The sequence below is a fragment of the Equus caballus genome, chromosome 1 (genome assembly GCF_041296265.1).
Source record: "Equus caballus isolate H_3958 breed thoroughbred chromosome 1, TB-T2T, whole genome shotgun sequence".
NCBI classification, from domain to species: Eukaryota; Metazoa; Chordata; class Mammalia; order Perissodactyla; family Equidae; genus Equus; species Equus caballus.
In genome coordinates, this window is record NC_091684.1 from 154,389,136 (window position 1) to 154,414,518 (window position 25,383).

General features: G+C 40.0%; 1 protein-coding gene across 1 annotated transcript in view; it reads left to right on the top strand.

Moving 5' to 3' along the window:
* Nucleotides 1-25,383, top strand: part of FBN1 (fibrillin 1) — a 227,686-nt gene that overhangs the window by 97,304 nt on the left and 104,999 nt on the right. The window contains exons 7-10 of the mRNA XM_023617896.2: nt 5,085-5,282; nt 8,673-8,798; nt 15,743-15,868; nt 21,217-21,375. Coding sequence (XP_023473664.1) covers nt 5,085-5,282; nt 8,673-8,798; nt 15,743-15,868; nt 21,217-21,375 — 609 coding nt within the window. The remainder of the gene's footprint in view (nt 1-5,084; nt 5,283-8,672; nt 8,799-15,742; nt 15,869-21,216; nt 21,376-25,383) is intronic.

The following is a 25,383-nucleotide window of genomic DNA, read 5'->3' on the forward strand; positions in this document are numbered from 1 at the left end:
TGATCCCAGTTTATGGGCTCTGTCACATTCTTAAGGTTAGACTTTCAGATAAGCAGTCAGCTATCTTACCAACAACTCCACTTCATAATGGAAAATAAGCACTCCTCAATAAAGGGGAAAAAAGAGAGAGACGTACAACTTGGAGCCTTAGAGGGCAAAATCACTTTGGGGAGCTTTTGCAATATATGGATGCCTAGGCCGCATGCCACATCTACTGAATTGGATTGCAGGGAGAGCTTGTGGGAGGAGAGGGGTAAGATGCAGGCATCTGTATTTTGCAAAACTTCCCCAGGTGAGTTGGTTATGTCCTAAGGTTAAGAATGATGGGAATAAGAAGTAGCAGCAATTCTGAAACTGATTACGACCATGGAACTTCTTTGCTTTAATTTTCCTCACACTGAAAGTTCTCTAAACTCCTTCCTCAGAAGGTTATATTGAAATTCGTCACATTAGGAGCCTAATGTGTCCCAGCCCAACCTACCTGGAAGGAGAAGCATGCTGTGACCCTCTCTGTCATGGATGAATTGATATCTCATTCTTTTGTTGGTAATTTTTATGAAAAGAAGGAATTAAAATAATTGGAGCCTAGTGCCCAAAATTATATCCTTGTGCCTTCCCTGCAGTTTGTGGTTTAGTGACTGGGCAAGAGTGACAAGAATTCATTGTACCACAGAATATTCTTTCTCTGTGAATGATGCATTTGCTTCAGGGTGAAGTCTGATGACAAATGAAAGTGAAATGATGCTGTGGGCCACTGCATTCTGAACTGCAGAGCTGGGAAGGAGCTGAGGATCAGAGGCTGCAGACACACGTTGGTCAGATCCCAAGCCTTGAGGCCAGCTCTTTCGGGACTGGGTAACAATTGTTGAGCGTAACCACTCAGAATGGGAACATGTAGATGCGGAATTTCCCATGAACTAGCCATAGTAGAGTTACCCACTTAAAAACAATTAAAATTGCACTTTAATTTGGGGAAGGCTTGGCCTGTTGCCCTAGTTCACAGAGGTCTTATCAGGAAGTGATTGTAGAGAAGTTTGTAAACAGAAAGTATTTTTAATACTATATTTTAGTTGCATTAGGAATAATGATTGAGAGAATGTGTCAGATATTACCCAAGCATTGAATTAGGCTCATTCCCTGTCTAATGCTGGGACTATCCGAAAAAAAAAAAAGAGTATGTAAATTTAGCTTAGTATCACATAAGTGCTATGGGAATAATTATAAATAATTGGATTATTAGTAAGGAATTGGGAGTGTGGGCAGAATTTTCTCTGTGGTTGGAGTATTGGACTAAAAACAGCATAACTTTGGCAATCTAAATGAAGCATAGGGCAAAAAGCACATGCTGCCAAATCAGAATGACATTTAAAAGCCACGTTAATGCAGCAGTTACCTTCCAAGGGATTTTTAGATCCATTTCTGTTTCATCCAGATTATACCTCTCCCTCTGTAATCAGCAATTATTTTTGAAAATATGGCTCTACAAATACATTTATGTGCCTTACTAATCTGCAAATGGGCTGGTTCTTTGACCGTGGTGATAAGGATCTAGTGTGGAAATGTGTTAAGTCTGTAGATTCTCTTACACATACTCAAACTATTTGCCAGACATCCAGTATATTTAATAAAGAGGGGTCCCCAATGGGCTCTAGAGATGCCTGATGAATACTGTCAGAATTAACAAGTGCCATTTCTATTCCATGTGTTTCATATTGAAATGAGGGCAAGAAGTTGTGGACCCTGGAAAAGTCTTAAGGGTTGTTTTTCTTTTTATGAAGCCTTCCAGTGAGGAATTCATGTCTCCAGTCATGAGCCGGTGTTAGACCAAACTGAATCAGATTTTCCTCGCATTTTATGGTGCACCTTGATTTGCTGGTGTCACTCACAAAACACCATATTTGCACCTACCCTGAATCTTGCAATCCTCACGTATAAGATAATTCTGTAGAGGATTTTGCCAAAATGAAGAGGGAAACCAAATCCAAGCAGCATGGAAGAGAGGATTGTAAATTAAAAGTCATGGCCCATTATGTTTTTTAAAGATTGAAAATGGCATACCAACATGAATCTGTCTAATTGAAGCATTTGCGCTTGTCTCAGTAAATTAAGAGGAAAGAAAGAAACAAACCTAAATTTCCTTCCTTGTTACCTAATGTGAAAAGTTTTATTTGTTTTTTAAATAAAAGATTATGTTGCTGTGATCTTTCTAGTCTCAGATGTAAGATATGTATAGTCATAAAAATCTTGATGGCTGTTGCATGAGACTAAACATTTTTCATCCTAAAAGGAATTCATCAGTAATATACCATTGAGTGTTGTGTGTAATTGTGAAGAATTGGAAGCAATTTAAATGACACACAGTAATAAAACTATTGAATAAATGGTGTTATAACGATGGAAAATCATGCAGCAATCAAGATCATATTTTGGAATAGTATTTAATTACAGGGGAAAATGCTTTTGGCAATGTTAAGTGAAAAAACAGCAGGATTCAAAATTGTATATTTTGTATAATTCCTATTTTGGGGTAAAAAATAAAGCACATGCACATAAAATTATGTAAGATAATATGACTAATATGTTATCAAGTGTTTCTTTAGGTGCAATTACGTGTGATTTTTATTTTCTTCTTTATGTGTTACTGATTTTTTGAGTTGCCTGAAATTATTTATTTTCAAATCAGAAAAATATATGATAAAATATTAAAATAGAAAAGAAACACCATATGTCAGAGAAGTATTTATTAAATGCCTATAGGTACTATTTGGAAGAATTGAGTCAAAGAAAGAACAATGACTTCAGCATTCGACTTTGTCTACGTAGTTACTGCGTTTAAGAGAGATTTTGTTGCAAATTGCCATGTGCTGAGTGACTTTTTCTTTATTGACAGAATGAAAAGAGGACAGAGATTTTACTCAACAGCTCAAACATTTAAAATTTTGTATTCTTGTTTGAGTTCAGGATTTATGGAAAAAGATAGACTTTGAATAGATCTGACACATTATGAAGAATATTAAAATATACCTAGAATTGAACTGTATAAAAGTAAAAAATAGTAGGGTAAAAAAATGCATAAACAAAGGACAAAGACAAATAATACACGGAGGAAGTGTCAGGAGATAGGGCTGGAAAGGTGGGCGCAGCCAGAGCATGTAGAGACTGCAGGGGAGCAAAGGTCAAAGGTTAGTCTTTTGGAAAGCTAATGCTAGTTGTGTTTATGTACCACCTACCCAATTTTGGCCTGTTTGCATATCCCATACTAGTATTTATTTAACATTTTTCTTTAAAATGAATTAAAAGTTTTTTATTCATTCTCATCATAGCGAACATATCTATGAAATCCATGAGTCTGGTATGTTTATATTTTTTAATAAGACAAATTACAGTTAATATATGACTACTAAAGCAAGACAATCTAAAATCATCTGGCATCCCATCAGTAATACACACAGCACACTTTAGTGAGCACTGGCATGGAGAGAGGGAGATGTGGAGATGGGAACTCGACATTTGGCTATTCTGTCCATGTCTCAAGTGCTACCATAATTTGGGCCTAGTCCTCTTGATGTACTTGACTGGGTAGAGTTTTGTTTTTGGAATTTCTTAGAAGACTCATCTTCCAGCATGGGCATTAGGGCAGCATGGGCTTTAGGGCAGTGCCATTAACCAAAGGTGGCTCATTCCAGCAAGATAGAAGGGAGAATGAGGAAGAGCATTTGGCGATGGGGAACAGATGGGGTCATAACTGCAAGGGAGGGGTTGGGTGAGGATGCAGCAGAGAGAAAGCAGGAGAGAATACACAGGATAGAGGGACACCAGTGGATAAGATTCAGTTATTTTCCAAACGTTGTCGGGCTCCAGCCTGTTCACTCTTGCTGGTATTGTAATAGAGTTATCCTTAGTGAATTACATATCTGTGTCCCATGAGCTACTTAGAGAAGGAAAGAAGAAAAGAAAAATGAAAACATAACCCAGTGGTTTCATCAGCACACCCAGTGATTTTCATAAAACTGTAGAATTCAGTGGTGAAGGGAACTTACCAGGGTCATGTAGTCCATCCCTAGACTCACAGGAAACCCTCTGTGTGCTTCTGAAAAATGACATAAGGAAGCATGCAGTATTGGGTAGTGGATAGGACCCATGGTCTTGCCACAGCCCAGCCTTCCTTATCTTCAAGACCACTGTGGAACAGAAAGGGGGTATTATGTCCCTGATTCCTCTCATAGGGAGGCTAAGGGCAGCCTGACCTTGCTCCTTTGTGCTCACTACATCTCAATCTTTCTTGTTTATTGGCTGCTAAATCTAGATTGACTTTCTCCCTTTAGCAAAAAAAAAAAAGAAAGATGGAGGCAACTTTTGTTATCTGGTGAGACTCCTTGGAAATTGTCCTGTGGTCTTAGCTTATCTCTGTTTGCTTTAAGATGACCTTTTTGCCCAAGGGCTACAGTGATCTCAGATCAATGTCCTCTTTATATTAAATACTTAATATCTTTTGCATGGCTAACATTTTTTTTTAATTTTTAACTTTTTGATTTGTTAGCTTATTTTTTGTGTTTGAAATAAGATGGACACAATCCAAAAGAAACAGGTAACTGTTTCTTTTGTTCAAGAAACTCCTGGGAAGACGGTGGCAGGACTTGCCTCATTGCAAGGTTTGAAATTCTTTGCTGTCTCCAACCTAAGTACTGATAGACTGTAAGCTCCGTGAGGGCAGGATTGTGGTCTCTTTTAATCCCTGAAGCATCTCCATCAAGCCTCGGGGCTGATTTGTAGTAGGCGCTGATATATTTTCCTGAGTGAATGAATCTGTAATAATATCATGTTATATTTGTATAACACGTCACAATGGTAAAGTATATCCTCATCTCATCCTCACAACAGCTATTCAAAGTGGATAGGAACTGGCTTTTTTATCCCCATTTTGTGGGTGAGGAAAATGGGGTTCAGAGGTAGAGTGGTCTGCCCAAAGCTTCACATGAAGACTGTTTCCCAATGGAGTCAAGGAAGATGGGCCCAGCTGTTCCTCCGTGTGATGATTCCTGCTTTTTCTGGACTTTCATGGAATTCTCCTTCTTTATTTTCAGATTACAGGACAGGCCCGTGTTTTACTGTGATCAGCAACCAGATGTGCCAGGGACAGCTCAGCGGGATTGTCTGTACAAAAACGCTCTGCTGTGCCACAGTCGGCCGAGCCTGGGGCCACCCCTGTGAGATGTGCCCTGCCCAGCCCCACCCCTGTCGCCGAGGCTTCATTCCAAATATCCGCACAGGAGCTTGTCAAGGTAAACCATAGGCTGATGGAATTATTAATGGATTCATCTTATTTGCTCTGGAGAGCCATTCTCCAATGGAGTTGGAGAGAATGGAAAAGCAGTGTCAGAGACATAACTTCACGATTTCGCTGACGGCATGATGTCCAACTTAGGCATTAGGAGCATGGCTCACGAGAGAGCAGCTGGTCTCCCTGGATTTTTCCTTGCCAGCCGTTTCTCCCCCCTGACCTCAGAGTTGTTTCCATGGGGTGGTATGATTCTGTTTACAGCAATGCTGTGCATTATAGTAATGCTGGGTATAAACACAAAGCAAAATTTGTGAACAAGTTAATTTGTTTTTCTTAATTTTTTTTCCTTCATTTGAAATTGTTGGAGTTCCTCTGTCTCATGGGTTGTACTTAGTTGACCTGAAGAAAATTGTTCCTCTCTCCATTTTACATGCTGCATTATGCTTTATTTTTTCACAAGTCAGAAATAAATTAGGATTTGTTTCATAGTTTTAAATATCCCCAGATGTCGCCTGCTTACTTCTTCTCCTGCCTCCCATAGAAGCCCTTACCCTGTTTTTGGCTTTTATTCCTGTTCTTCCAGCTGTACAAATTCTTTTATTGTCTGGATGTCTGGCAGGAAACAGGAGGAAGTGAACAGAGGCAGCTCCACACTAAACTGATGGGACTGAAAACTCCCAGGCTGTATCTGTTTCCTTTCGACATCTTCAGTGCTTTTTTAGCATACTGCGGTATTTTCAGAAAATTCAGGGTATGCTTTTCTGAGGCAAATAGATACTAGTTTGGTTTTGTTCTATGTGTTCGTTCTAAGGATAATATGCAATAAAACAGAACTTGAGCTTAATCACACAGTTCTGTGGGTCTCTATTAAATTATGCTTCAGTAAATTTCACTTCTGATAAATGCTGTTGGTCCTGGCCCCTGGCTTCTATGTCCAACATACAGTTCCTTTGTATGCTCTTGAGTGTATCCTTCTGAATGTCAGGAGCAGCAAGAAGTCACTTGGAAACCCTAGAATTGCAAAGGGGTAGATTGTATGATTTTATAAAATAAAGAGTAAGTTTAGTTCCCCTTTTCTTTGGTGCCTTCTTATTTTTCTCATCTTTAGAAGTCTGAGTGAGTTTTGAAGAAATTCTTAGTCTTGGTGTTCTGAAGTCAGCTAATACCCATGAACTCATTGACAGTGACAGTGCCCGGCTGCCTGTCCATGAGTCCTTGTCAGAAGTGGAGGTGCTATGAGAATTGGAGGAAAGAGAATGAAGAGGGAGAGGGAAGAGCTGCTTTTCTTTAGCTTTGCTATTCATTTCATACAATCTAAACTTCTCCAGCATTTTCTTTCTGTCCCTTTCTGACTCTACTATTCAACATTCAAGGGAAAAAAAAGTTTTTTTTAAGAAAATTTGTGAAAACCCATGCAATCAAAATGGCAGTTCTGTTGCCACTTTGAGGATGAAATTCTCCAGGTTTGGCTATTTTCTTTGGAGAGATTCTGCTGTCAGCTTGGGGCTCTGTCTCCTTGCTGGTGTTTTTAGACCTTAGGCCAGATGTGAGGGGCTGTGGGCAAATGGGTTCATAAAGGAGATTATTCTGTCTTCAGCTGTGGAATGTATGGCCGGCAGAGAAACGCCCTCATATATATTTCCTCTTGGCTAAAAATGACAATCAATGACACTATCTAGTTTTGCTTAATGTCCAATTTTAATTTCAAATAACATTTTAATAAACATATTGAACATATCAAGAGGATGGAAAATTCTGGTCTAAGACAAATAGAGATCAGCTATAAAACATAATCTAATTGTACTTGACATATTAGTCATTCATTTGTGGGCCAGGACATTCCATTTAAAACAGTAAGTGACACTTTTATACCGAAATAAATTGTTGTTCCTTTAGCACCCCTTTTCCTGCGTGGCAACTTCTCTCAAGAACACAGATTATTAGAAATCTTACAGTTGGCAATTGCTCTCTCGCTTCACACATGAAGAGTAAAGCTAAAGAGTCCACCAGCCTTCACAATTTCTTATAAAATTCCCCAAGTAGAGGAAGAAAAGTTAGACTGCCTCCCTGGGGCTTCTTATTAAACCAGACTTCTGTGTGTTATGGTTGAAGAGATGGAGAGAATGTACATGCAGTTTTACGATCTTTCTAATGAGCCTGGAATGATTACTTTTGTTCCTGGAAGGTTAATATTTGAGGTTTCACATAGGATCACAGTTATTCTTTAGGTGGTAAGGTTTTAGCAGTGAACAAAATGGACAAAGAACCTTCTCTTTGGAAACTTATATTGAAGACAGTTGACTTGTAAAACAAAACAAAGCAAACAGATATTTATTAGGTCAGTTGGTGATTTGTCCTATGGGGAAAAATGAACAGAGTAAGTAAGTGATGAGTTAGCTGAGTGATGGGGAGAGAGAGGACTGGGGTGTTGCTATTGGACTGGGATGGGAAGGGTCCACTGCTACAGTGGAGCAGACACCTGATGGATGGGACAGCACGAACCGTGCAGCTCTGTGGAGGAGGAATAGTTCAGGCAGACAGGCCACCGCTACAAAACCCTGAGGAGAGTGCATCCTGGGTGTACTTGAGGAATGGCAAGGAAGCCAGTGTGTATGGAGAGGAGTGAGAGAGGGAAAGGTTAGGAGATGAGGTCAGAGAGTAGAGGGGTGAGGTAGACTCTTCTAGGATTTAGTATGGACTTGAACTTTAAGCTGAGGAGGGACATGATCTGACTTACGTTTAAAAGGGTTCCCACTGGCAGCTGCCCTGCCAGCAAGGTAAGTCTGCACATTCGTCTGAGGATATCGCTCACTTCTGGGCCTAATTTCCTGGCTTGTTAATTTTTACTGCGTAAGACAATTCTTCAGAATGTAAGGTGAAAATTTTCCATTTCATTTATATAAAAACATTAGCTGTCTTGTGTAGTCTGAGTGATCTTAAGTAAATTGTGTTTTAACTGAATCACTCAATACAACTCTTAAACACAGTTTTATTATAGAAATGTGTTGATTTTGAGTCTAAAGATTTCTTGAATAATTGTAGTTATTACTGTCCACATTCTGATCATTGTATCCTTGTACTTTGCAGCAGGCATAATAAAACCCACAAAAGTTAGTACAAATATTCTCTTCTACGTGAGAAAAGATGGCAGGTGGGGCAATAAAGAATTCTTGTGACTTCTAATAGAACATTATTGACCAAATTATATTACTCAACTTATTTTATATAACATAATGGTGAGAAATAGTTTCTCTCATTATATTCCAAATATTATGAAGGACAAATAACTCATTGATATAACTATAGTAATATAATTGTGGACAAACTATCACATTTTCTTCTGCAATGAATTTTATATGAATCTCTCTCTCTTTCTCCTAAAATCTGACAGATGTGGATGAATGCCAGGCCATCCCTGGGCTCTGTCAAGGAGGAAATTGCATTAATACTGTTGGGTCTTTTGAGTGCAAATGCCCGGCTGGACACAAATTTAATGAAGTGACACAAAAATGTGAAGGTAAGAAATATCATGGTTTGTAGTTAAGGGGTGGGGGGCGCAGGCAAAACCCAAATCAGTGACAAGCTTTTTTGCAAATTGTTCCTAAATCCTTCTGTCTTTGTCATTCCTGTGAATGTGTAAATATAATATTCTTACCAGGAATAATATGCCTTTGTGCTATTGAACCAGAAAAACCCTGCAGCTTTTTCCACTTTTATAGACCCAAAATAAGAGATCCATCTGAATCAAATTAAATATTAAAACATGAAATATTTTTGAACCAATATTTGGGTTAAAATGTTCAAGACACATGTTTTTGCATAGTTCTAGAGACATAAATTTAAATGTGATCATTACATATCATTCAGAATGACATATCTCCTGATTTTTTTTAGTTAAAATGTATATTTGATTTTTTTCTGAGAGAGCTATTAACTCTTATATTTATGCTCCTAGTGCAAGTTTAGGGTTTTCTTTTCTGCCCATCAAATGGACTCCTTTTAATATTAATCAAACAGGAAAATAATTTGAGGTATATTTATATATTTGAATTTAGTTTATAGATTAAGTTTCTAAAAATGCATATACAGAGAATGTGTTCATACCCACCACTACTGCCTTTCGCCAAAAAGAGATTTGACTTCCAAGTGTAATAAATACTTTTTTCATGAGAGGAAAACATCCAGGAAATAAGTGGGCAACACTAAACTCTCTTTCCTTTGGTGAGTGCGTGTACCTTATATGTGTAATGTCTGACAATAATGTAACAGCCTTCTCAACACTACATCTCTTATCAAGCTCAGCAGAGAAAACTTTTTTCTTCCTTCATGACTCACTCTATCTGATGTGATACGAGGTTTCATTTAGATATGTGCACTTTTGTTGATACACTTTCTTTTAGATATGTGCACTATATCCCTAAACCCTAGCAATGAGGAATAGTCACTTGCCTGGGCTTGGATCATTAATCTTTCTTTGTTGATCGCTCCGGTATATCACGCATGTGAAAGACAGCTTTAAAATTTGAAGTGCAATTCATAAATTACATATAAGACGTTTAATATCTACTTACCCTGAAACTGAATAATCTAACTCTGATAGAATTATCTTTATGAGTTAGAGTTGTTTTTAAGTTTTTAATCATCATAGAATTTATGATATGTTCTTGAACATGCTATAAACAGTTGAGGTAGCTGGAAAAAATTTATGTTCTTATTAAAGAAGTAGGGCTTCTTAAAAATATTGTAAGTTTTGGGGCCGGCCTCATGGCCGAGTGGTTAAGTTCGTGTGCTCCACTTCGGTGGCTCTGGGTTTTGCTGATTCAGATCCTGGGCACAGATCTACACACTGCTCATCAAGCCATGCTGTGGCAGGGTCCCACATAGAAGAACTCAAAAGACAACTTGCAATTGGATATATAACTATGTACTGGGGCTTTAGGGAGAAAAAAAGAAAGAGGAAGGTTGGCAACAGATGTTAGCTCAGGGCCAATCTTCCTCACCAACAAAGCATAAAAAAAATATATATATATAGTAAGTTTCAAAGAACAGTAAAGTTGACTTTCTATAGGCCAGTGTATTTTAGAAGTTATATTGTGGATTAAGTTAGCAGCAGAGAATTTTGGTACTGAAAGAAGCAAAGGACTTACCTGGTGCCACCCTTTCACATTATAAATTAAGGATCTGTGTCTTGGGTATTTTCAGTGCCCTGTCTGAGGTCATTCACATAATGTTCAAATTTACATCTTTTGACTCAAACTCAGGCACTTATTGTACCATTTTACATTGTCTTCTTTCCTAGATATAAGCTGTTACCTCTACTTTAACAACTATGTTTTCTAATATTTCAAAAGATTTAAAATATTATGGTATGCATTTTCAGGCATTGTCATACATCTCTTTTTATGACATTAATAAGCTATAAAGTTTTATCGAATGCAATGAACAGTGGGGTGTGTCTTACATCTTGAGCCTTTGTCTCAGCTTCATATTTTCAGTTTCAAGAGACAGAATCAGCTTTAAGATTTTGGGCAACATGGTCCATATGACTTGTCCAGTCTGTGTTTGTTTTTTGGAGTTGTTAAAGCTTTGCACCTGGGCTAGAATTGCTTTCCTGCATTCCTTGCCTTTCACTCAGACTAGTCAGTTAACATCACTCAGGACTGATCACCTTCTATGGTTGTGAACTAGACAGAAGACACACAGATTTAATACTCAGACTGAAAGAAAAATGATTCAAAATCCTTTTATTAATGCTAAGAAACCTATTATGGTGGTGTAACCAATGGACCAAAAATTCAGTCTGAGAATTACTTAATCCTTTTCCACAATTTTTTTTTTTTTTTCCCGGCTACATATTGAAGTCAGTAGCAAGATAAAAACAGAATACTTTTGACTAGACCTTTTTTTTTTCCCCCTTTGCCATCTACTGTTACATTAAATTCAGATGATGGTTTTTTTCCCCTACCTTTTTATTTTTCTATGCAAAATTGATATTGGAAGAAAATATCCTGTTAGTCCTGCTTGTACTCTGGCCTGGAGGCTGGTTTGGGCCTTGTTGCCCTGTCTTACTCTGGGAGGAAAGTGGTCAAAAGTTCTCTGAGAACGCTTGGTGAGCTGGGTCCCCTCCGTCAACTCTCTTGCTCTTCTCCTGCTCCAGCGCCTCAAAATGGGGATGGCATAACTCTGGGCATGGGATGATTTCTAGATGGTCCATAGAAGGAATTCTGGAAAATCTCGCCTACACCACTAAAAGAATGAAGAGACCACCGCTGTGCCCTAGAAAGATAGTCAGGCCACAGTGGGATTCTGTGCCCTTGTGAAAATTGTTCTGGTACCTTTGCCATTACTTCAAGTGGCTTTTTAAGTGTATCTTCCTCTTGACTTGGAGAGAAAGGATGTGGGTACCTGGGAGCCCGCAGTAATTTTTTTAAAAAACCAATTCAATAAAAAGTTGGTTTTAGCAAATTTATAAGATGCTAACCTTCACCCCCTCAGTTTTGGTGAAAGCAGCTTTTCGTGAGAGCTTCTTTTTGCAGAATTCTCTCTTACTTCTTAAAATACCCCCCTTTCCCAAAACTTAAAAAAAGTCACAGACTAAGTTTTATCTCAACACATACAATTTAGGAACATTTGAAGTGTAAATTAACAAGCTGAAGCGATTAAGTAACAATTATTAAATTTTCATGAATTTAAGATGAAAGAGATTGAGATTTATAGCTGTGATTTGAGAAAAAGGGAAACAGAGTTCATGCCCACCTTCGTTGTTGATTTTTCCAATGACTCGAGTGTGCACACTGAAAGAACACATGAGCCTTTTCATTTTGGAAACCAAGCCCGTATTTGCATAGGTTACTGTGGGAGGAAATTAAGAAATAAAAAGTCTAATTAAAGGATTAAATTTTATTTCTGGAAGAAGTCCCTTGGATTCCTAATTAACCACTAATATTTTGGGATTTAGATTATCGCCAGCCCAGCCTTTGGCAATTATAATAGCATTGCATGATGCAAAGGATTTTTAAAAATGTAGCTTTTAAGTCCATGCACTCCCTAATGTGTGAGTCCAAAACCTTAAGACTTCCCCTGTCTAAAATAATGACATATTTATCTGTTGGCTACTTGCTCTTAGCGGCTCTTATCCTCTCAGGCACCAAGGAGAATTCCTGGGGCTACTTAACCCATTGCCATAGATGGGGCTCCATCGTCTGCAGTTGTTTGCTGGCCCTTGACCCTCCCACTTCAAGGTCTCTGGCTCCCTATACACTTGCTGAACAAAATCTCTGTGGTAGAGGCATAAGGGCCCTGGGAATAAGTAGACCTGGCCCTAATCCAGGTAATGTCCCTCATCCTCTGTGTGATCTTGGACAAGTCGGTTACCATCTCTGAGTTACTTCAACTTTCAAATGAGGAGGTTGAACAAGATGGTATCTGGGGTTCTTTCCACTTCTGCAACCCAGACCCCATCTTCACGTTTCTCATTATTTTCCAGTTGTGATCAGACAGCTGGTGCTGCATGAATAAGAAACCATGCAAGCTGGTGTAGATGGTGTGACTATGGAAGAGTTTGGCTGATGTTTGTTTTGATGTGACTTGAAGAATCAGCTTGTTTATGTTTCAGTCACACATTTTACACTGGATTTCGTGTAGATAATACAGCAAGGTTCATCTCACAGGCTTGGAGGCATTCATAATTATGAGCGTCACATTTCCTTTTAAACAGCTGCCACAATTTTTAGTTTATTTTTTTCTCTCTCTTTATTAGTAATCCTAGACAGTCAAGATCAGGTTAACTGGCTTCCGTCTCATTCGTGGTACACGTCCATGATCTTGGAGGGAGCTCTTGAATGGCTGAGCGTCCCGGTGATGCCTGTCCCAGAACTGAGACCACGCTCCATCCCATCTGCCCCCAACACTCGTTCCTCCCCTCCTGCTGGAGGAGCCCCAGGATAGGGAAGTGGCCAAGGGATAAGAGGAACGCTCAGGAAGAGCAGATGCGATAGAGGGATGAGAAGGAAGAACAAGAATGAAGGACAGGGGCAGTAAATCAGGAGGGAAGGGACCTACCATTTGTGCCCCTTCTCAGGCTTACAGCAAGAAGCCAGTGAGGCCACGGGCAGCTACAAGGGATAGCTACTTCCCAGCAATTCTGTGTCTTCCTCCTGCCCCAAGGACACGGGGAAGTGTCCAGAGCCCAGAAGGAGCTCTTCCCAGCCCAGCTGCTCTCCCAACCAGGCCCCTTAAACTGATTTCCTTTTATGGCTGGCGTTGATACAGACTGACTTACAGAAACTCTGAGAAAGCCACTGTTCTCAAATTCTCTCCTACTTGGGATCCCTGAAATGTTATTGAAAAGAGATAACCACAGAGTGGTAAGAGCCTGGAGAAATAATATATTAGTATGGATGAGTTTCAGAGTGTAACTGATTCTAATTCAAACGCTCTACTGCAGTGTTTTACTCTCAGGGACTTCCACCACAGCCTGGTCCTGAAATCAGAACTCTTGCTTCCATCACTATGAAGCAATGGGACTGAGAAGTGAGGTGGTTCAGGAAAGTAGAAAGGCCGTAGACACATGAAGGAAAAAGGGTGTGTCGTTGAGGAGAGGACAGTGAAGGGAATTGAGAGCCATTTAAGCTCTTCAAATTGAACAATTGGGCCTGGTAGTTTTATCTTTGTGTGAAAATTAGGGAGGTGTGCACCAACGGTGTATTTCCTGACCTGTGGACTTTGAGGGCACGCACCTAAGTGGAAATCCTGCCCCCTCCCCTCACCCAGCCCCTGGCAGTTGGAGGCCTGTGTTTAATATTACTTTATAAATGAACCTCTTTGCTCTTATTTTGGGTTTTATTCATGCCAATTTTCTTCTTCTTTTTTTCTTGTGAGGCACATTGGCCCTGAGCTAACAGCTGTTGCCAATCTCCCTCTTTTTGCTTAAGGAAGATTCACCCTGAGCCAACAGCTGTGCCAGTCTCCCTCTATTTTACATATGGGATGCCGCCACAGCATGGCTTGATGAGTGGTGTGTAGGTCTGCACCTAGCATCTGAACCTGCGAACCTCGGGCTGCCATAGCGGAACACGTGAACTTAACTACTGTGCCAGCGGGTGGGCCCCTCATGCCAGGGCCACCTCCTGGACACCAGAATTATAAAAATCATGTTCTATGATCCTACCTCTACAGTGAAGATTAAATGAGTTGACACATATGAAGTGTTTAGACAACGCCTGGCACTCAACGCATTAACTCTTCTTCTTATTGTTGTTATAATCTTTAGTAAAGTGTCCAAATGGAACCTAACCAGCACATGAAAGAAGGTGTTTCCTTCATCCTGCCAAAGTTAATTCTGTTTTCTAAATCACTTTTTCTGATATATTCTGTCACTTAAATAACCTCTTTGGATATTGATGTATGTTAAGTGGCCTTAATAAGGATGATGGCAATCGTTTATACTAACGGGTAGAAAAATATTTCTTTTAATAGACACTATCTTCTCGCATGATCTTTGATGGGCGTTATATGACTCAGACATTAACTTTTAAGGACACTTTGAGAAAGGTATAGTCTTCTTAACATTTGTGCGTTGTTATATCCTCCTTAATCCTTAAATGAGGTTATTGAATCCTCCAGGCTCCTTGATATGCTTGTTTGCCTTTTTGTTGGTCTGAAATAGGAATGTGCTTGGTACATATAGGAGGATGGATGTTAAAGAACTGTCGTAAAATGTGCCTTGAGGTGTTATGCCAACTCTAGAACCTCAGGCTCTGTCCTTGGCTGTTTCTCTGCCTGACTTTCACTGACTCCAATAAAATTTTCATCTGCCAGAATAGAATATGCACCTTTACTGTTACACAACTTCGCAATGACAGTGCTGTTTATGTTAGCATTGACTCTAATATAAGCAGCGAAATATTGTTTGGTTTAGCCTCTAGCCCAGCATAGAATAATGGGGATTTTGCTTTTAAAAAAGTTAAACTGCGTGTAAACGGTGTCACTGCTGCCTTTTTGACTAACAGGGTGAACCTGAGTCAGAAGACACTTGAATCTGGTCCACTTAGAACTCTATTCTGTTTTATAAGTGAAGAGCAGTACTTAGACTGGAGAAGAAATGTTCTAAGTTACAGGGTAAATAGAAAGGGAGCTTCACTCAATGCAAAACATGGAGAGGACGGGGAAAACAAAATTTTAAATAAATGACATTTGGAATATTAGCAAGCTATAGCTACTTGGTGAAGCAACAGCACACACTTTTAGATTTTAAAGAAGTTTCTTTTGTTTTGCTCTAATCTCTTGCATTTGGTAAATTCTTTAGGTAAGCTTGTGTTGAGAGAAGAAGCCCTCATCCTTTGAATTGACTACTTTACATGCAGTGTTATTCTGTAAGGATCGCTGTTTCGTTATAGAATGTAATGATGAACCGTATTATACTGTGTTCCAGGAACACTGAAACTCTTCTTTATGTTCCAGATATTGATGAATGCAGCACCATTCCTGGAATCTGTGATGGAGGTGAATGTACGAACACAGTCAGCAGTTACTTTTGCAAATGTCCCCCCGGTTTTTACACTTCCCCCGATGGTACCAGATGCATAGGTAGGTTTCATTATCAACAGCGTGCATGGTTTCTGTAAACCAGTTCCATAAAGAACATCTCTCTGGGCAGGATTGTTAAGGGGGACATTTCTCACTTGATGTGAAGTGTACGTTTATGAAATCTGTTAAGCAGTTGAGCTCCCTCCTAAAGACCAGAGGCAACTTGTGGTCTTGTTTGGGGATTTTTGCCTCCCATACAGAGGAATGATCCAGGAGATCCTATGGACATCCTCAGTCTATAAATTAACTTTGCAATTATGCCAGTGTCAAACCTTGAAGCCATCCTTGACTCCTCTCTCTTTTTACCCCACCCCCACTTCAGTCGTTTCCTGGGACCTCTGTCAATTTAGGTCTGAAATTTTGCAATAATGTCTCTTTTTTTTTTTTTTTGAGGAAGATTAGCCCTGAGCTAACTACTGCCAATCCTCCTCTTTTTGCTGAGGAAGACTGCCCCTGAGCTAACATCCATGCCCATCTTCCTTGCAATAATCTCTTAATTGATCTCCCTGCTTCCTGGCTTCTCTACAAACCATCTTGTTGAATTTATCTTCCTAGAATATGCTTTGATTAAATAACCCTCTTACTCAAAAGCCTCTGGTAGTTTTCCGTTAGGACTTGGAAATTAATGGGTTTTGGTGTGTCGCCCATGGATCCTTTAGGTGCTGGGAAGCCCTCCAGATCTGCTGAGGTTGGAGCGAGGGTGGGAGGGCAGTGAAAGGGGGGAGGCTGAGTGGAAAGGGTTCCTGCCTCCCCCCACCCCATGCACACACTCCAGACAACTCTGCTTTTGTCTGTGTGGGTGTTAGGCTTCAGTGTAAAATAGCAATTAAATAAGGGATTCTGTTGTTTAAAAGAATAGATTTAACAACGGCTGGATTTAACAATGCCTGCACTACCTTCAAAGTTTGGTATTCTAGGATAAAGTTTAAGTTCTAGAGTGCACAGACTAATAGTTAATGGGCTTCGCACCCTGACCCCTCCCAACCTTGCTAACTTGTCAGCACGGTCCCTGCTTCTCATCCCCAAACAGGCCGTTCATGGCGCTTCTGTCGTGCCTTTCATCGTGCGTGGTACACCACTCAGACTTCTCTGCTTCCCAACTCAAGCACCTTTCACACTTCTACTCAGGGTCTCTGTCTTTGAAGATGTCCCAGATCAGCTTGCCTGAAACCATTCCTCCCTTACCTGAGGATATGCTTCTCATAAATGGCCTTATAGGGAAATTCTGCATCCGTATGTTTTTGTCTCCTGGAAGACTCATAACGGCTATCCTTACATCCTCTGTGGTTCTCAGCACAATCTCTTGCATGTCATAGGTGAACAATAAGTATTTGTTGAATACCAAAATGAGTAATTCCTTATTATTAGGGCAAAGCTAGGAAGCCTGTGGCACACGACCTAGGAGAAAAATGAAAGCTATCTTTTGATGTTTGTTTCTGGCCCATATTTTCAGACACTCAGCTGTGTCACATCCTTACCACAAGCCGTGAATTGCAGACCAAAACTGAATTGCACTTGAAATTCTGAATTCCTTTTTACTTAGTAATTTATAGTAAAAGCTGAGGGCAGTCTCTTACAGTTGATATTTGAATAAAGACAACGAGTGAAGGAAGCATCTCTGGACTTTTCCTTAGAAACAATGGTGGTGCCTGGCTTGCCTGATTTTCCAGGATCTATCCATAGACATTGGAACTGCAGGGAAAGAATGGCAAGGGCGATTCATGTAGCTCCTTTTTCTACCCAAACTGTCCCAGTGGGTGCGTGCCCTCCAGTGGATGTGCTCAGCAGAGAAGTAGATCAGAAGTTCTTTCCTTGGCCAGATAATAGGGAGATTTTTTTTTAACCCTCAAAGGGAGCCCCAAATGACATTAAATGATTAAAACATATTTACATAGTAGATAGTTTACATTTTTAAACTTCTTTTCTTTTTACCAAATCTATCCATCCTAACTTTTTACAAAGGAAGGAACTGAGATTCATGGGTCACCTCCTAGGTGTGAGGTGTTTTATGGAAGTTATCTGACTTAACGTTTACAGCAGTACTGTAGATTGGAAGAAGCTGAGGTTTAGAGAGTTTAGATAAAAGAATTTGGCCTAATTAATAAATGAGGGAGTAGGGATTCCAACTTGGGCCTGAATCCTCAGTGCGGCCTCCCCCCTTTGCTTTCTCCCAAATGAACAGCGGATGCAGAAAACCTGTGCTTGCCCGTACCCCTAGGCAAGCACTGTTTCTCCTTCCTCAGAACTTTACTGTGCCCATAATTAGCAACTTGTTATAGAAAATGACCCAAATGACATTTCTCCCTTCCCTGATGCTGATATTTCCTGCTATGGTAAACCACAGAGACCCCCAAAATTATGCCTCGTGGCAAGAAAATACATATAGTCTCCAATTTATGAACAAATCCAAGGTTTGTTGGTAAGTTGGTTGTTTGGAATTAGTAAATCTAACCAACAGGAAACCCCATATTTAATAGTGAGATACAGTATCTTCCTTATACAACTCTTCTAGTCATGAAATTCCAACTGTTCCCTTGTTCTGAGACTCCCAGACGCCCCAGCCCCAACACTCCCTTTGTCTTGCAGTATTATTTTCTTTTAATTTTTGCTCTGTGGTCTTCCTTTAGTACTTTATAATGCTTTGTGTAGTATTTTCATATGACCTTTTCATATTAGTGTGTTCTGTCTCAGTTCTTGGGAGTCCTAAAGATGTCCTGAACCCAGTTTGGGCCTCAAAGCTCCTAGCTCTTGGTTGGACACAACAATGTTATGATTGGTTAGGAGAGGCCTATTGATAGGCTAGGATGGCCTGCAAACACCTATTTAGTCCAGAGCGTATTTGTTTTGATACAATGTGATTTCTGGGTCCTGAGAGGAAGTGCCAAGTGATTCAGAAGAGAATAAAGATGGAAAGTTTTCTCTCTTTCTCTGCCAGATGTCTTGGCCAGAGTAAATTTAAAATAGGTGAAGGTGTCTGTGGTTCCTCCTACCTCCCGTTGTCTCCTCCAGGTCCTAATATTCTTCTCCCTTGGCTCCCATAGGTCTTCAGATTATCCTAAAGCCACCCCGTACACTCTGTGCAAAGTGATGCAGCACCAGAATGGTTTCCTTCCTGCTTCCTTTGCCACCGCTACCTGGTGACATGGAAAACTTCAGGCTGGTGTGCCCAGGGGTCAATGCCTCCAAATGGTGCCTGGTTTTCACAACTTTTCCCTTACCCTTTACTTATTAGCCCTTAGGTTTCTTTAAAATTATAATTTGTGTTAATGTATGTATTTTTAACAAAAGCTCTTCTGCGAAAAAAAAAATTAGCAAGATGATTATTGTATGTGCAGGTGCCATTTGTAAATCGGAGATTGCCCGCAGCCCAACCAAGGCTGGTAATTTTTTAAGCCCCAGCATTTACCATTTTGATCAAGAGTCTCTAACTCATTGATTTAACATACAGGTCAGCCAGATGGGCGGCAAAATAGTTCATAGTTAATCTGCAAAATTGTAGACATTAGCCCTTTAAGAGTTTGCTGTTGGCAGCCGTAGGTCCCAGCTCTGAAAGATAGAGCCCGCGCTGGAAATTATATATACAAACTTTGGTCAAGAGTTTACGCTGAGTTTTGACCACCAAATTCATTTGAAGCTGGGATATAAGCCAGTTTTGAACATCTCTTCCCATTCTTAACAGCCTTTGGTTTCCATGCCCAAAATATTTACTAATCCCCAAATATATAAAGTATTAGTGGCTTTAAGGCAATGAAAATTAGGAAGTAGAAAATTCTATTTCTCCCCCTTCTTCATAGAGGAGGTGCCACCCATGGCTTCACAGAGCATACCTTGTCTGCACTTCTCTCTCTAGCCTTTTACCCTGGACCGGGCTGGAATAAAACTTGTCCTGCCTCTTTGCTGAGACTGTTAGTCTGACCAGAGGTTCAGGAACTGGGACCACAAAAAATTTCTAGAAAGCACATTTATACTTGCTAGTGGTTTTAAGTACTTCTCAGAAATAATCTTGCATCCTTTAAAGCTGACCTATAATTTTCTTTCATGGTTTGTCTAGGTTTGTTGTAGCCTTCTTCACTTGATGTTAATAATTTCAACGTTTCTAAGTTAGGTCTGTTTTTTATTTTATTTCGTTTTTTTAAATTTATGGCAACCCTCAAGATTTGAAGGCTTTGTGTTCCTAAGAATGATGTAGATGAAAACAATTATAGGTATGACCCTCTTTCATCAGATTTGATGTTTAAAATTTAGATTTACAGGAAGCATAGGCTTGGAGTGTTGACTATGAAATCACTTTACAAAAGGATTTCACACTTATAGTCCTCCACATGACAAGCATATTTAAAATATTGTTTATTTTTCACAACTTGATTCTATATAGACTGTACAGAGATATATTTGACGTGGAGAGAGGTACAATCTCAACACATGTTGGTAGATCTAAGTGTTCTGCACCTGGCTTCCTGCCTCCTCTAGCTCATGGTACCCCTTCAAGGTCCATGAAGCAGTCAGGCTTCTCCTATGTCACAGGGTCTTTTTTGGTAGCCCAGAGTTGTGCTTCAGTGTGTCAGTGTTGTCATGGCAGTCAGACATGATGTAACCCAATAAAAGCGATATAGAGAACTGTGTCTTCCAGTGTTGCTTTGAGAAGATACCTTTCTGCCGGAAGAAAAAATTTCAAGAACCATCGTATCCTGTAGGACTAAGAACTTGGAATCACGTACATTTTGAACTTATCCATAATTAGTGCCTTATAAAATCTCTCAGGGCCCCAGGACGAAAGGAGATCTTGATTAACGAGCATTGGGTCCGACTACACAGTGGGTGACTCCTTTAAAAAAAATCTCACAAGTCTGACTCACAGTTTCAGACTGAAAAATAAGAAAGATCTTTTAGAAATGTAGACTATAGTGCAGACTTAATGTTGTTTTAAAATAGATTGATGTCAATATTTGCCTAAAGTGGCTCTAATTAAGTAGTTTGAAACCAAGGACAACACATTCTCCCTTCAGTATAGAGATGTGGCTTCATACCTAATTAACGGTCACTGCCAGTGATTTTCTTAGTCTCTCTTATCCTATGGCACACGTGGTTGTGATCATTCTTTCCCACCTTGGGGATGGAATGTGGGACTTTGGCCAAATGCACCAGCTTGCAGGGGTGAAAGGTGTGAGACAAAGGATTTCTGACTAAGCATTGTTCCTGAGCGGTGCACGCAGCTTCCCTTCCAGGGGCAGGAGTGTCTGTTCATCCTGCTAGAGCCCAAGTGCCGAGTCTGGAGGTGCTGGAGCTGGAAAGTGTTGTTCTAAGTTGCATCTCGCTGATGTTATGTGTGTGTTTCTTCGTTCTCTCAGATGTTCGCCCAGGATACTGTTACACAGCTCTGGCGAATGGGCGTTGTTCTAACCAGCTGCCACAGTCCATAACCAAGATGCAGTGCTGCTGTGACGTCGGCCGATGCTGGTCTCCTGGGGCCACCATCGCCCCTGAGATGTGTCCCATCAGAGCAACAGGTAAGAGCCCTTCCCGTTATCTGCAGAATATCCCAGTTCAACCCCCACAAGCCCAGGGGCAATGTGCATGATGCAGCTATAGTGGAAACCCAGGTAAGTACAAAAGATTCCAGAAAATAAAAGAGGTGACATTGAGGGGACTTTCCCCAGATAATGAGGTGGGAAAATACAGAGGTCTGTGCATACAATGCTGTGTTAGCTACTGCTGCTTACTTCGCTTGCCCATTACCACTGAATAGCAGCCTTTTCAGGAAGCACTTGTTTCCTATTATTCTCCTATATTCCTTTTCGCTCTCATGTAGCCCTCAAAAGCTCAGAAGAATAAAAATGAACTCCCTCAGACCCTTCCAGGTAAGTTATTCTGGATATGCATTTCCTCCTTCCTTAACATTTGGCACACTTTCCTCTTCCATGTTGTCAAATTCTGTTGGGTTTTTTTCTTCATAGTATCTCTTTTATCTGTCATATTCCTCTCATTTCCACATGGAGCTCATTTTCTCTCTTCTGAACTATTGCCGTAGTTTCCTAACTGGTCTCCATGAGTCCACGGCTGCCACCTACATTTCCCAAAACAGAGCTCCTCTGACGTCCAGTTTAGAATTATATCTGGGGAAAATGTACAGAAAGACGTCCAGAAAACATTTCCCAGGATGAACTCAGGCAATATCCAGTGGTCCAAGTCACTCCATTTCTTGAAAATAAAATTTTACTGCTTAGCGTTGGGAGTCCCCAAATCTGATCCAAGTTCATCTTTTAATTCTTCTTTATAGTAGCTTTATTTTCTAGTTAAATTATATGATCAAGCTTTACTTGAACCCAGTCTTAGCATTTCTGAATTCAAATGTTCTTTTTTCTAAAACATCTCCCCAGTTCAGGGCCTTACTCGCTCCTCCTCATCCCTGCCATCCCCTCTTGTCTGTTAAGGATCCTCTCAGTCACGACCTGATCCATGAACATCCCAACATAACCACAGCTGGAAACACTGCCTTTTTGCTCAGTGCTCCAGCTTTGTTGCGGCACAAATCCCCTCTGCTCCGCTTTGTGCCTACGTGTGTTCATGTACTGTCTTTTTACTAGTTGATAAGTCTCATTAGGAGATCCCATTCATATTTCTTATACTTTTTTTAACACTTCCGAAGTACCTAGAAAATCTTGCTTATAGGAGGAATTCAAGTAGAGTGAACAGCTTATTAAGTGACATCTTTCCCACCAATTCTAAGTGAAAACTGGGGTCCCGTCTCCCTTCCAATCTGATTTCCGAAAAGTATGTTTAAATCAGGGAACTTTAGGAGAGAAAATGAAGGTAGAGATGGATAAATGCAGAGTTAATGAAATAGTTCAGAGCGTGCTGTTCACAGAATGTGAGTTTGCCTTCATCATGGGCTATAGACCTGCTCACAGGTGTTACTGTAAAATTTCTGCTTTTTGCTGAGAATTATACACGTGGGTTAAAAAAGCAATAAAATCTTTCCTTGTATTTTAACATATAACAAGACATGGATTCTGCCTGATTTGCTTATTGAATGTGGCTTAAAAGTATAATCCACCTTCGTTAGTTCACTAGGGAACCATTTAGTAGGTCGACATTTATAAACACATGACTTCCTACTAAGACATGTGGCTTGGGTACCAGGAGAATCGCTTTTTAGATACATATGTTAACTTAGGATTCAGCAGCATTGATGTGGATTCCTTCCTGTGCTGAGGCCTTGAATAGAGGAGAGAGGACTAGAGCAGGTTTAGGTGCCTGAAGACCTACTTTAGGACACATGGAGCAGAAAGCCTGTTTCTCCTGTGCGGTTTTTCAGGGAGCTGCTCTCCCATGTGTACCAATGAAAGATGCACAGCCCTGAGATAGGCCCAAGGCAAAGAAGACCGCTAGAGCAAACTCATTTGCGGGTAGGTGTGTGTGGGTTTGCTCGGATATTCCAGTACCAGTGCTACAGAGCTCTGGGCTCTTAACTAATGGAGAGTGATGATATAGGAAGGATTATTTCAGGCTGGTCAGCTTTTCACTCAAGAAAAAAAAATCAGTATCATCTCTGGGTTAAATGGAGATAAGAAAGATGCTAAACAAAATTAGCCACAGGTTGCTGATCTTGAATGTAGAAGGTCTCATGGGAAAGTTATTAAGCTGAAGAAAGTAGGGAAGAATACAGAATTCAGTCTGATACACTTTTCTGGAGAGATTAAGATGAATTTAATGGCATTCTTAAAGTAATATACCCATCTGATTAGCAGAAATGCTGATGAGCTATCCAACTTCTTTCATACAAGTCCTAAAAACCAAAAAAAAGGAGAAAGGCTGAATTGATGCTTAGAAGCAAAGTGAGTTCCTTAATATAATTGCCATTGAATTAAATCCAACATAGTTAATGAATTCCTCTTGTATGCAGTTTGCATGGCTAGGCTGAGAGCGGGGATTAGTCATGAGTTAGATATGATCCTTGACTTCAAAGATCCTTGTCATAGTCTTAGTGGTAGAAATTTGACGAAAAGCAGGTAGCCAGGAAATGATGGATATGGCATGTCCAGGTGGTAATTCTATAACAAGGATCACTGTAGTTTGACAAGAGTGATTGTAGCATCCTGATTCAAGGAAGCATGTATACAAGCGGTATATAATCCTTTTCAAATACGGTCAGGTACTACAGAATCTCTGTGGGTTGAAATTCCCAGTATAAAATAATTAAAATGTGGTAATAGAATTCTCTGAAAACATGGACTCAATCTGGGTTGGAAATGTAAAATATGACTGAAGAAATTTTAGTATTGGACTAGCAAATAACAACAAGGCACAAGGTAGCTAGGGATAGTTAGCCACATGTATATTGGCAGAACGTCCCATGAGGTTGAAATACGAATGCATTTCAGCAAGACATATTACTGTGTCTTAGAATAGTTGGATTTTAGTCCACAAGGAAAAGAAAAATATTAGCTTAATTTCTATTAATGGATGAAAGTATAGAAAATATCTATGGGAAAATTCCTGTGTGACAGTGATAATAAAATTATTAACATTCTGGCAAGAGAGAAAAAAAGAACTAAAAAAATGACAGGGTTAGTTTACTTATAGAAGGGAACTATGACAAAATATGGCTACTTGTAGGAGACATGAAAATGAGTAGTTAAGTAAATACACCCCTGGAAACCTGGATAATGTTTAAAAATACCTTTGGAATCCCAGAAAAAATGTGCCACAAATCTAAAGATGATTTATTCTAACAAAGACCTAGCATTGTGAAAAATAGCAATCAGCCTATATGTGCAATCATAGGAAATAGTGCACAAATTCAGGGAATCATTATGCAGCACTACCACCAGACCCATCACCCCCTGGTATTCTTTCTGCCCCCTGGGCTGCTACTTCTCCTTCACTTTGTTGTCTTTTACAAACAGGTATTCCTTAGGGCTCTGTCTCCATACTCCCTTCTCTTCACTTTCCACACCTTCCTTAGACGACCTCATCCATCTCCATGGCTTTAAACACCACCTCTCTACTGATAACTCCGAAACTTATATCCAGCCCAGACTTCTCCTCTAGGTTTCAAACGCTCTTATATGACTGCTATGTAACATCTCCACTTGGATGTTTGATACCTCAAAACTCATCTGTTCAAAACGGGACTTGACTTCTACCCACAAAACCTGCCCCACTGCAGTGTTTCCCGCTTCAGTAAATGGCATCTACCCAATTGCTCAACCAGTAAACTAGAAGTCATTCTTGATTTCCTGTTCCCTCAGCTCTGACATTCGCTCCTTTACCAAGCACTGTCCATTTATCTCTAAAATATGCTTCAAATCTGTCCACTTCTGTCCAATTCCAGCATGTGTCCCTCATCCAGCTATCATTATCTTGCCGATGGTCTCCTGCCACAGTCTTGCCTCCCTCCGGTACATTCTCCATGTGTCAGTAAGACTGATCTTCTGAAAATGTTCATCTGATCATGTCCCACCCCCATGGAAGACCTCCAGTGGCTTCCCATTGCACGTAAAATAAAATCCAGG